At 40.0% G+C, this 13,581-nt stretch overlaps 1 protein-coding gene across 2 annotated transcripts in view; it reads right to left on the reverse strand.

Moving 5' to 3' along the window:
• The window catches only part of CFAP299 (cilia and flagella associated protein 299), a 664,335-nt gene extending 654,249 nt beyond the window's left edge, over window positions 1-10,086 (reverse strand). For both annotated transcript variants that reach the window (XM_010354116.2, XM_010354117.2), the window contains exon 1: window positions 9,933-10,086. In XM_010354116.2, the coding sequence (XP_010352418.2) occupies window positions 9,933-10,043 (111 nt within the window). In that variant the 5' untranslated portion in view covers window positions 10,044-10,086. The remainder of the gene's footprint in view (window positions 1-9,932) is intronic.
• Between the last annotated feature and the right edge of the window lie 3,495 nt (window positions 10,087-13,581).

Raw genomic sequence — 13,581 nt, forward strand, 5'->3', positions numbered from 1 at the left:
TTAAGGAAGGTATCTGCTTCTAAACCACAGACAGTAGCAAGATGACAGGGAATAAATCCTCTAACCACTTCCTTCCAGCCCCTTGAACTCCAGCTGGTACCTCCTATTGGCTGAAACCAACCCAAAGCCAAATGCTCCTGATTAATGACCATGAAGGTCATTGTCCAGGGGCACAGATAAAGATAGAGAAGTGTAGAGAATGGATCTGGCACAGATTATATGCTTATTTGTATGTGAATCATTGGCACTAACTTTTTATGAAGATTAATTGAAAACTTTTGGGAGCAGAATAATATCCTACACAATACAAGAGTACCTGGAAGATAGTAAATGTTTGTAAAATGCTTGCTGAATAAATAAAACTTAGACTGACTGTAAGCATTATATACTTAGGTTTCTGAGGTCAAGTCAAGAACAGATTTTTATTTAAACTCTTAACAGTGTAGGCAATATCTACTACATCAGGCACTTGGTGAAGGATTATCAACTAAAAAGGTGGCTGGACAAATACATGGGTGCATAGATAATCAGATGAAAATATAGATAACTCATAACATTTTATATACATTAGAAAACTTGAATGTAAACTAGTCCAACTGTTTCATTTTGCAGGTAAAAAATGGAATTTCAAGTTGATTAAAAACACAATATTGCAGAGTTAGAACCAAAAATGTCTCATGACTCTAGCCTCTTCTAATTAAATATGCTACTCTAACCTATAGTTTACAATTTGTTTCATTCAAATAAATTCAAGAGATCTCTGGTATAAAACTGTGAATATAGTTAATAACAATATATTGTGTTCTTTTAAAATGTCAAGAAAATAAATTTTAAGTGTTATCACCACAAAAAAATGATAATTATGTGAGATAATACATATGGTAACTTGATTTAGCCATTCCACTATATATATATATAATTTAAAACACCATGTTGTATATGATATATATCAACAATTTTGTTAGTTACAATAAAATGAAATGATTTAAAAATTGTTCCATTCAGGGTGGAGCAAGATGGTCGAATAGGAACAGCTCCAGTCTCCAACTCCCGGCGCAAGCAACACAGAAGACTGGTGATTTCTGCATTTTCAACTGAGGTACTGGGGTCTTCTCACTGGGGAGTGCCAGACAATCGGTGCTGCTCAGCTGCTGCAGCCCGACCAGCGAAAGCTGAAGCAGGGTGAGGCATTGCCTCACCTGGGAAGCGCAAGGGGGAAGGGAATCCCTTTTCCTAGCCAGGCAAACTGAGACACACAACACCTGGAAAATCGGGTAATTCCCACCCCAATACCGCGCTTTAAGCAAACGAGCACACCAGGAGATTATACCCACACCTGGCCGGGAGGGTCCCATGGCCACGGAGCCTCCCTCATTGCTAGCACAGCAGTCTGCGATCTAATCGCAAGGCAGCAGCAAGGCTGGGGGAGGGGCGCCCGCCATTGCTGAGGCTTAAGTAGGTAAACAAAGCCGCTGGGAAGCTCGAACTAGGTGGAGCTCACAGCAGCTCAAGGAAACCTGCCTGTCTCTGTAGACTCCACCTCTGGGGACAGGGCACAGCTAAAAAACAACAGGGGAAGCAGCAGAGGCCTGTGCAGACGCAAACAACTCTGTCTGACAGCTTTGAAGAGAGCAGTGGATCTCCCAACACAGAGGTTGAGATCTGAGAATGGACAGACTGCCTGCTCAAGTGGGTCCCTGACCCCTGAGTAGTGTAACTGGGAGACAACCCCCACTAGGGGCAGTCTGACACCCCACACCTCACAGGGTGGAGTACACCCCTGACAGGAAGCTTCCAAAGTAAGAATCAGACGGGTACACTCGCTATTCAGCAATATTCTATCTTCTGCAACCTCTGCTGCTGATACCCAGGCAAACAGGGTCTGGAGTGGACCTCAAGCAATCTCCAACAGACCTACAGCTGAGGGTTCTGACTACTAGAAGGAAAGCTATCAAACAGGAAGAAAACCTATACCAAAACCCCATCAGTACGTCACCATCATCAAAGACCAGAGGCAGATAAAACCACAAAGATGGGGAAGAAGCAGGGCAGAAAAGCTGGAAATTCAAAAAATAAGAGCGCATCTCCCCCTGCAAAGGAGCGCAGCTCATCGCCAGCAACGGATCAAAGCTGGTCAGAGAATGACTTTGACGAGATGAGAGAAGAAGGCTTCAGTCCATCAAACTACTCAGAGCTAAAGGAGGAATTACGTACCCAGCGCAAAGAAACTAAAAATCTTGAAAAAAGAGTGGAAGAATTGATAGCTAGAATAATTAATGCAGAGAAGGTCATAAATGAAATGACAGAGATGAAAACCATGACACGAGAAATACGTGACAAATCCACAAGCTTCAGTAACCGACTCAATCAACTGGAAGAAAGAGTATCAGCGATTGAGGATCAAATGAATGAAGTGAAGCGAGAAGAGAACCCAAAAGAAAAAAGAAGAAAAAGAAATGAACAAAGCCTGCAAGAAGTATGGGATTCTGTAAAAAGACCAAATCCATGTCTGATTGGGGTGCCTGAAAGTGAGGGGGAAAATGGAACCAACTTGGAAAACACTCTTCAGGATATCATCCAGGAGAACTTCCCCAACCTAGTAGGGTAGGCCAACATTCAAATTCAGGAAATACAGAGAACGCCACAAAGATACTCCTCCAGAAGAGCAACTCCAAGACACATAATTGCCAGATTCACCAAAGTTGAAATGAAGGAAAAAATCTTCAGGGCAGCCAGAGAGAAAGGTCGGGTTACCCACAAAGGGAAGCCCATCAGACTAACAGCAGACCTCTCGGCAGAAACTCTACAAGGCAGAAGACAGTGGGGGCCAATATTCAAAGTTCTTAAAGAAAAGAATTTTAAACCCAGAATTTCATATCCAGCCAAACTAAGTTTCACAAGTGAAGGAGAAATAAAATCCTTTACAGATAAGCAAATGCTTAGAGATTTGGTCACCACCAGGCCTGCCTTACAAGAGACCCTGAAGGAAGCACTAAACATGGAAAGGAACAACCGGTACCAGCCATTGCAAAAACATGCCAAAATGTAAAGACCATCGAGGCTAGGAAGAAACTGCATCAACTAACAAGCAAAATAACCAGTTAATATCATAATGGCAGGATCAAGTTCACACATAACAATATTAACCTTAAATGTTAATGGACTAAATGCTCCAATTAAAAGACACAGATTGGCAAACTGGATAAAGTGTCAAGACCCATCAGTCTGCTGTATTCAGGAGACCCATCTCACATGCAGAGACATACATAGGCTCAAAATAAAGGGATGAAGGAAGATCTACCAAGCAAATGGAGAACAAAAAAAAGAAGGGGTTGCAATCCTAGTCTCTGATAAAATAGACTTTAAAGCATCAAAGATCAAAAGAGACAAAGAAGGCCATTGCATAATGGTAAAGGGATCAATTCAACAGGAAGAGCTAACTATCCTAAATATATATGCACCCAATACAGGAGCACCCAGATTCATAAAGCAAGTCCTTAGAGATTTACAAAGAGACTTAGACTCCCATACAATAATAATGGGAGACTTCAACACCCCACTGTCAACATTAGACAGATCAATGAGACAGAAAGTTAACAAGGATATCCAGGAATTGAACTCATCTCTGCACCAAGCGGACCTAATAGACATATATAGAACTCTCCACCCCAAATCAACAGAATATACATTCTTCTCAGCACCACATCACACTTATTCCAAAATTGACCACATAATTGGAAGTAAAGCACTCCTTAGCAAATGTAAAAGAACAGAAATTATGAGAAACTGTCTCTCAGACCACAGTGCAATCAAACTAGAACTCAGGACTAAGAAACTCAATCAAAACCGCTCAACTACATGGAAACTGAACAACCTGCTCCTGAATAACTACTGGGTACATAATGAAATGAAGGCAGAAATAAAGATGTTCTTTGTAACCGATGAGAACAATGATACAACATACCAGAATCTCTGGGACACATTTAAAGCAGTGTGTAGAGGGAAATTTATAGCACTAAATGCCCACAAGAGAAAGCTGGAAAGATCTAAAATTGACACTCTAACATCACAATTAAAAGAACTGGAGAAGCAAGAGCAAACACATTCAAAAGCTAGCAGAAGGCAAGAAATGACTAAGATCAGAGCAGAACTGAAGGAGATTGAGACACAAAAAACCCTCCCAAAAATCAATGAATCCAGGAGTTGGTTTTTTGAAAAGATCAACAAAATTGACAGACCGCTAGCAAGACTAATAAAGAAGAAAAGAGAGAGGAATCAAATAGACGCAATAAAAAATGATAAAGGGGATATCACCACGGACCCCACAGAAATACAAACTACCATCAGAGAATACTATAAACACCTCTATGCAAATCAACTAGAAAATCTAGAAGAAATGGATAATTTCCTGGACACTTACACTCTTCCAAGACTAAACCAGGAAGAAGTTGAATCCCTGAATAGACCAATAGCAGGCTCTGAAATTGAGGCAATAATTAATAGCCTACCAACCAACAAAAGTCCAGGACCAGATGGATTCACAGCTGAATTCTACCAGAGGTACAAGGAGGAGCTGGTACCATTCCTTCTGAAACTATTCCAATCAATTGAAAAAGAGGGAATCCTCCCTAACTCATTTTATGAGGCCAACATCATCCTGATACCAAAGCCTGGCAGAGACACAACAAAAAAGGAAAATTTTAGACCAATATCCCTGATGAACATCGATGCAAAAATCCTCAATGAAATACCGGCAAACCGGATGCAGCACATCAAAAAGCTTATCCACCATGATCAAGTGGGCTTCATCCCTGGGATGCAAGGCTGGTTCAACATTCGCAAATCAATAAACATAATCCAGCATATAAACAGAACCAAAGACAAGAACCACATGATTATCTCAATAGATGCAGAAAAGGCTTTTGACAAAATTCAACAGCCCTTCATGCTAAAAATGCTCAATAAATTCGGTATTGATGGAACGTACCTCAAAATAATAAGAGCTATTTATGACAAACCCACAGCTAATATCATACTGAATGGGCAAAAACTGGAAAAATTCCCTTTGAAAACTGGCACAAGACAGGGATGCCCTCTCTCACCATTCCTATTCAACATAGTCTTGGAAGTTCTGGCTAGGGCAATTAGGCAAGAGAAAGAAATCAAGGGTATCCAGTTAGGAAAAGAAGAAGTCAAATTGTCCCTGTTTGCAGATGACATGATTGTATATTTAGAAAACCCCATGGTCTCAGCCCAAAATCTCCTTAAGCTGATAAGCAACTTCAGCAATGTCTCAGGATACAAAATCAATGTGCAAAAATCACAAGCATTCTTATACACCAGTAACAGACAAGCAGAGAGCCAAATCATGAATGAACTTCCATTCACAATTGCTTCAAAGAGAATAAAATACCTAGGTATCCAATTTACAAGGGATGTAAAGAACCTCTTCAAGGAGAAGTACAAACCACTGCTCAGTGAAATAAAAGAGGACACAAACAAATGGAAGAACATACCATGCTCATGGATAGGAAGAATCAATATCGTGAAAATGGCCATATTGCCCAAGGTAATTTATAGATTCAATGCCATCCCCATCAAGCTACCAATGAGTTTCTTCACAGAATTGGAAAAAACGGCTTTAAAGTTCATATGGAACCAAAAAAGAGCCCTCATTGCCAAGACAATCCTAAGCAAAAAGAACAAAGCTGGAGGCATCACACTACCTGACTTCAAACTATACTACAAGGCTACAGAAACCAAAACAGCATGGTACTGGTACCAAAACAGAGATATAGACCAATGGAACAGAACAGAGTCCTCAGAAATAATACCACACATCTACAGCCATCTGATCTTTGACAAACCTGAGAGAAACAAGAAATGGGGAAAGGATTCCCTATTTAATAAATGGTGCTGGGAAAATTGGCTAGCCATAAGTAGAAAGCTGAAACTGGATCCTTTCCTTACTCCTTATACGAAGATTAATTCAAGATGGATTAGAGACTTAAATGTTAGACCTAATACCATAAAAACCCTAGAAGAAAACCTAGGTAGTACCATTCAGGACATAGGCATGGGCAAGGACTTCATGTCTAAAACACCAAAAGCAACCGCAGCAAAAGCAACAATTGACAAATGGGATATGATTAAACTAAAGAGCTTCTGCACAGCAAAAGAAACTACCATCAGAGTGAACAGGCAATCTACAGAATGGGAGAAAATTTTTGCAATCTACTCATCTGACAAAGGGCTAATATCCAGAATCTACAAAGAACTCAAACAAATTTACAAGAAAAAAAACAAACAACCCCATCAAAAAGTGGGCAAATTATATGAACAGACATTTCTCAAAAGAAGACATTCATACAGCCAACAGACACATGAAAAAATGCTCATCATCACTCGCCATCAGAGAAATGCAAATCAAAACCACAATGAGATACCATCTCACACCAGTTAGAATGGCAATCATTAAAAAGTCAGGAAACAACAGGTGCTGGAGAGGATGTGGAGAAATAGGAACACTTTTACACTGTTGGTGGGATTGTAAACTAGTTCAACCATTATGGAAAACAGTATGGCGATTCCTCAAGGATCTAGAACTAGATGTACCATATGACCCAGCCATCCCATTACTGGGTGTATACCCAAAGGATTATAAATCATGCTGCTATAAAGACACATGCACACGTATGTTTATTGTGGCACTATTCACAATAGCAAAGACTTGGAATCAACCCAAATGTCCATCTGTGACAGACTGGATTAAGAAAATGTGGCACATATACACCATGGAATATTATGCAGCCATAAAAAAGGATGAGTTTGCATCCTTTGTGGGGACATGGATCCAGCTGGAAACCATCATTCTTAGCAAACTATCACAAGAACAGAAAACCAAACACCGAGTGTTCTCACTCATAGATGGGAACTGAACAATGAGATCACTTGGACTCGGGAAGGGGAACATCACACATCGGGGCCTATCATGGGGAGGGGGGAGGGGGGAGGGATTGCATTGGGAGTTATACCTGATATAAATGACGAATTGATGGGTGCTGACAAGTTGATGGGTGCAGCACACCAACATGGCGCAAGTATACATATGTAACAAATCTGCACGTTATGCACATGTACCCTAGAACTTAAAGTATAATAAAAAAAAAAATTGTTCCATTCAAATCAAAGTCAGTTACTGATGATGATGATGAGAGAGAGAGAGAGAAATAGGAAAAGCACAAGTATCAGCTCACTTAGCATGATCCATGATTTGTGAAACATGCTTTCTAGACTACTGAAAGAATGTTGAGGATTCTGCTTGTTTCTGTGTGACCTAAGTGCACAATGAACTTGCATCCACAGAAAGTATTTAGGAATGTAGGTCTCTAGAAATAACAGCACTTTAAAAGTTATCATTAATCAATCCATATGTATACACACACACATACACACACACATATGTATATACCTGTCTAATTATCATTATTCAACTAAATTTTCATCTTATTTTTTATGAAAACACAACAAAAATAATCTTAACCAATGACAAATGTAAAAGTAAATTTCTTTGTCATTTCTCCAAACGTAACTACCATCTTCCATTTTGGAAACCTTTAATGAATTCTGATTGATGGGCTGGGTGTGATAGCTCACACCTGTAATTCCAGTACTTTGGGAGGCTGAGGCTGGTGCATCACTTGAGGTCAGGAGTTCGAGACCATCCTGGCCAACATGGTGAAATCCTGTGTCTGCTAAAAATACAAAAATTAGCTGGGTGTGGTGGTGCAGACCTGTAATCCCAGCTACTTTGGAGGCTGAGGCAAGAGAATTGCTTGAACCTAGGGAGCAGAGGTTTGCAGTGAGCCAAGATGGGGCCACTGCACTCCAGCCTGGGCAACAGAGTGAAACTCTATCTCAAAAAAACAAAAAAAATTCTGATTGTTGAAACACAAATCAGTAATTTCTCATCTATAATTAATATTAATGTTTTAGAGATGGAGTCTCTGTTGCCCAAACTGGAGTGCAGTGGTGAGATCTCAGTTCACTCACTGCAACCTCTGCCTCAGGGGTTCAAATGATCCTCCTGCATCAGCCTCCCAAGTAGCTGGGGTTACAGGCATGCACCACCACGCCCAGCTAATTTTTACATTTTTAGTAGAGACAGGTTTTCGTCATGTTGGTCTTGAACTCCTGACCGCAAGAGATCCACCCACCTCAGCCTCCCAAAAGTGCTGGGATTACAGGCATGAGCCACCACGCCCAGCCTAAACTGCTTATATCTTTTAATTTATTTTGAAACGACAAGTTTCAAAGCACACAGTTTTTGCTTATTCTAATCTGTAGTTTTTAAGTTATCTGTGCACTATAACTGGTAAAGTGTGGAACTTAGTATGTACACAGTAAGTAAGACTGTTCTTATTATTCTGTAGCCATTGATTTATTATGATAAATTTATACAAAATAAACCTATAATATGATAAATATTAAAAAATTAATGTTTTAGGTCCATACTCACATGAAAAACTGTGCCTTAAAAAATATTAAAACATTTCTTAATAATACTAGGTTTAAGTTTGCCAATCTTCCACATATGCTACAAAGATGATTTTAGTCTATCAAGATGTTTATTGTGTATATTTCATTTTTTGTTTATTTAAACATTCTAAAATTTAGATGCAAACATTGTTTAGCAGCATCACTTTTTCAGTGTCTTGGATGCAAGGCATAAAACTGACTGTCATGACTTTAAATATATTATCTGTATAATATTGTAAAATTTTGCTTTTGAAGCCAGGAGCTATGTTGGAAATACCATCTACATTTATTTTTTAAGTGTACTGAAGAATAACACTTTTGAAACCTGTAATCCATATTTAAGTGAAAGGCCACTGTAACCAATCTTCGAAATCCAAAAGCGTCAATCCACTAAAATGCAATTACTTTGTTGCAGTTCAGAAGTGTGAGGAGTTGGTGACAGGATGCAAATCCTTCCCAAACTGATGTGGCATTTCACCACTTAGTGGCGCTTGTTCTCTCTGGCCTAAATAAGGATAGGGCAATTCTGGGTCCTATGGCGAGCACAGCCGAATCTCCAGGTGAGCGTCCATTTAGTGGGCCCATTTAGTGGGAGTTTGGCTAGGAATATGCGGGGACTTTGGGAGCCATCGTCCACTTCCCAGCTTCCCACTACCGGTGGCTTGTTAATTCCTGCGCGTCTGGGTTCTCCCCTGGCAGAGGACTAGAACTCCACTCTGTCCGCCACCACCCTACAGCGGGGGGCGTAGCTGGGGAGGGGAGACTGGCTACTGGGCAGAGGAAAGCAACCCATTAGGTCCAATTTCGCACCTTTTTTGTGTGTATATTTTTACTATCAAAATTGGTTGTGATCATCAACTCGATAAACTTGAATCAGGAATATGTCTGTACTTTCAGAATCAATTAGCGTGAGGTGGAAGTTCATGAACCCAAATGCCCAATATCACACCGAATTGGTGTAAAGATACCATCTTCTGTTCTTTAGTATACCAATTGGCAAAGCAGGGAGAAACAGGTGTCCGTTCTAGATCACAGCCGGAGACTTCTCAGCAGACCTCCTTCCTCTCAGAGAGCGGCTTTAGAAGGGGAGTGGGCTGGGAGGAGGCAGGGGACGCCGAGAAGCACAAATTCATGGCTCCCCCGAGTGAGTGTGCCCGCACGTGTTTCTGCGCTGGGTGACTCGAGGGGCCCAAGTTCTGTCCGGACGGGGGAGCGCGGGGCGTTAAGGACCTGGCAATTCACCTCGCCAGCGGCTTTAGTGTCGCCGTCCCGAAACCGCGGAGCCTGCCAGCTGAGCTGTCCAGCGCCAGGGGGCGACCAGCCCACGAAGCGGGGACTGAAGGAGGGACCAAAGGACGCGGGACGGCGGCTACTCTGCCGCGCTCCGCCCTTACCTCCAGGTAGTACAAGTCCACAGTAGTGATCTGCGAGTCCAGGAAATCTTCATAGGTGTTGAACCGAGTGACAATATTGTCCAAGGCCTTCAGGCCCTCTTCCTGATCCATGGTGGTATCCTGGGCCGAAGCGTCCCTAGCAACGGAAGCAGGAGGGCAGGGTCAGGAGGTTCCACCCACTTCATTCCTGCCAATCAGTTGAAGCCAGTGTGAGCTTCGGACGTTAATCCCACCCCCGGCGGTTTGTTGCAGAGTTTCTGGCTTCTGCCACACTCCAGAAAACTTTCTGGAATTACCCACTCCAAGTTCAGGTCAGATACCCATCCACCGACTCAGACTTCGCTGAACTGTTGAGCAAACAGAGAGGTGAAAACTGCAATCCAAAGTTAAAAAGTGTGACACTACCTAGATATTTAGACAAAATATTAGGAATCAGCTCCCAATTGCATTCTAAAACAATGTCATGCAAGACAAATACCGAGATATTTTGCAAAAAGAGTTATCTCAAAAATCAGTCTATCAAAATGGTGTTGTGACAAGGACAATAATAAAATAATGATTTTGTTAAATTATTTTTAAAGTTATAACAAAGGTAAATTATTGCTAATGTTTGTGTACAAGAAGCAATTTATGAAATTCCCAAAGGAAAGAAACTCAATCAAAAAATATCTTTGGAGACTTTGTTTTGGCACCAAGTTCTTGCTTTCACTTATTTTACTATTTTAGCACAGTGAAAAATTGTGCTGTGCTGAAGCTGCCCTTTCTAAAGAATAAAATATCTGTGAAATCTTATTAAATAAAGTCTTTTACTGAAGATTTTTGGTTTTCTTCAGAACAGTATTGTGTTCTCAAAATATGAATTTAAAGTAATCCAACATAGCAGCTGGCAAAATATATTCAGAACCAATCTTTGGATTTTAATATTTTACAAACCATCCTTGGGAATTAGCATGTAATACAATTCTAAGCCTTTAATTGTTGCTCTCTAAGTACATTTCTAATTCATCTTGAAGATTTTCACAGATTTGCTAACAAAATTTTAATGAAAACAGCTGGTAAGATACTTCAGTTAGCTTTCCTAATTTAAAAAGGTCATCTTAAAAATTAGGATGTCATGAATTGAGAATTTTAAGTGATATAGACACAATCTTTAGGGTGCTACTAACTTTTTTTTTTGTTTAATGAATGTATTCTGACATGTTTTTGAAGATATTTGGGGCCTTATTTTTGAATGCAATTTAATTATTGAATTTGGGAAAACAAAAAGGAGATAAAACCTTGGACACTGGTAACCCATCAAAAGTAATAATAGGCCGGGTACAGTGACTCACGCCTGTAATCCCAGCACTTTGGGAGGCATAGGTGGGCGGATCACGAGGTCAAGAGTTCAAGATGAGACTGGCCAACATGGTGAAATTCCGTCTCAACTAAAATTACAAAAATTAGCCAGACGTGATGGCAGGCACCTGTAATCCCAGCTACTTAGGAGACTGAGGCAGAAGAATCCTCCTGTATCAAGATTTCATCACTTTTAAGAAACAGTAAAGCATCTAGAGAATGTTTGGGTTTATTAAAATAGAGCACTTTAATGAAAAGGATCTATATGTTAGTAAAATGTGAGGTCATGGTTTGGCTATATATTGTTCTATTATGATCAATTGTGATTGTGCATTTTTTAGAGAAACCTCATTAAATTTGCCATTTGGTCACATCTCTTTGATGAAGTAATCTCTACAGCATCTAAATTTAAACAATCAGGACATTATTTTCAGTCAATGAGTCTGGAAATGTCTTCTAACTCAAAGCACGGAGGCTGATTTTCAACAAATCAGCTTCTCTATTAATATCGAGGACATTCATAAACTGATCCTTGTTCCTCACAGTAAGGCTACAATTACTAGTAAGCATAACTCAACTGTCTTTTTCTAAACTTTCAATTTAACTTCAGAACCACTTCCAGACCTGTGCCTGAGAAATTACATGAAAGGGTGGCAACAAAGAAATCAGTTAAGTTTCAGCAAACTTCTCTTTTCATTGCAAGGCCTTTGTTATGATCAAGAAATACTTTATTTTGGATAACATGCATTCCTACTTCAAGTCCAAGATTTTTAAAGACTGAAACCTGGAATTTAGCACCAATCCCAGAAATTCCATTCTTTGCAAAAGGACAAAGAAGGATTATGTATTCATAATAAAACTCCAACATGTAAGAGAGCGGAAATATATGTTATGTAAGAACAACAAAATATATGCCAGATTTAAGATACTTACTTGGTGGAAGTATATAAAAGAGTTTCAAATTAAGCTCTACACTTTTATATTCCAAAATAGTTGGCAATATACTATGATAGTTGAGAAATTGAAAGGAAAACATACTTTGGTTTGTTGACATGATAGGAAGGGAATGTTTTGCTTATTATGTTAATAAGAACTTCAGGTTCTATTAAGATGTTCTATTAATATGTTATCAAATTGTAGGAAAAATATATATATACTTACTCTATTAGGACAAGAGATTTGTGTCTGGTGTTGCCCAACTGCTTGTTAAGTATCTATGACTGCAGATGAGGGCTACTGCTTAATCATCAGCCAAGGAGAGCTTTTTTGCACTTAGTAATAATGGTGACACTAAATTTACTTGAGCTATTTCTTGTGATGAGATCACTGGACTTCCTCACAGTCTCAGTTATTCTAGGATGCTGGAGTTCTGGTTCCACTGCTTCTCTGTCCTGGAGACACAATGTGTTCATGTGTCATAATCCAGTAGTTTGCTCCCGCCTTGTCACTGACAGTGTGAAGGGAAAATTCCAGAAGAGAGAAATACAAGTATAAGATGGAATTCCTCCCAGAACTGGGTTTGACAGATGTCTGCAGCTGATAAAGATTGAAAACTATTAGTGTGCAATGGAATAGATGATGGGTATGATCACCACAACCACTATTTTGGAACAGAGAAAAACTTGGGCTCTCTGTGGCTCTCTAAGGCATTACCAACAACCTCACTGAAAATTCCCTCAAGACTTTTGGCTACATGGAAATCAGCCTCTACCCTAAAACTCCACTCCCCTTGAATGGACAAACAATCAGAATATGGCACATGTGAATAAACGGGCACCACAATAAAGGTGCAGCTGCCAGTTGCAAGCAGGTGCCCAGCATTGCCCTACAATCTACTATGTTATCTTTTTCTTCAATTCACTCTTATTTTCCACTATGGTTTTTTCCACTTTCTCCTCTCTCCTTAATCTTATATCATCCTTTCTCAAAGCAGATAAACTTAACTTCCATTGTGTAAAGGAAAGATTTACCTCCTCCCATACCTTCACCTCACAGGTTCAATCTCCTTCTGTCTTCTCAAGGTTTCTCATTTTAATTATTCCCTCTCTTTCTTGTTGTTAATTTATCTCTCCCTCCCCACCCCAGCTCCTTTCCCATTTTAAAAATAAGCAAATAGTCCCAAAACCCACCCTCACCTCCACAGGCAACTTTAGCTATAGGCTTTCCTGCCCCTTACAGCAAAGCTCTTAGAAAGAGCTATCTACAATCACTATCTCCATTTCCTTACCTTCCACTTTCTGCCCAACATTTTCTAGTCTGTTTTCACTCACGGCTCCACTATTTTCACCAAAGTCAATTATGACATCTTTGC

The sequence above is a fragment of the Rhinopithecus roxellana genome, chromosome 2 (assembly GCF_007565055.1).
Source record: "Rhinopithecus roxellana isolate Shanxi Qingling chromosome 2, ASM756505v1, whole genome shotgun sequence".
NCBI lineage: Eukaryota > Metazoa > Chordata > Mammalia > Primates > Cercopithecidae > Rhinopithecus > Rhinopithecus roxellana.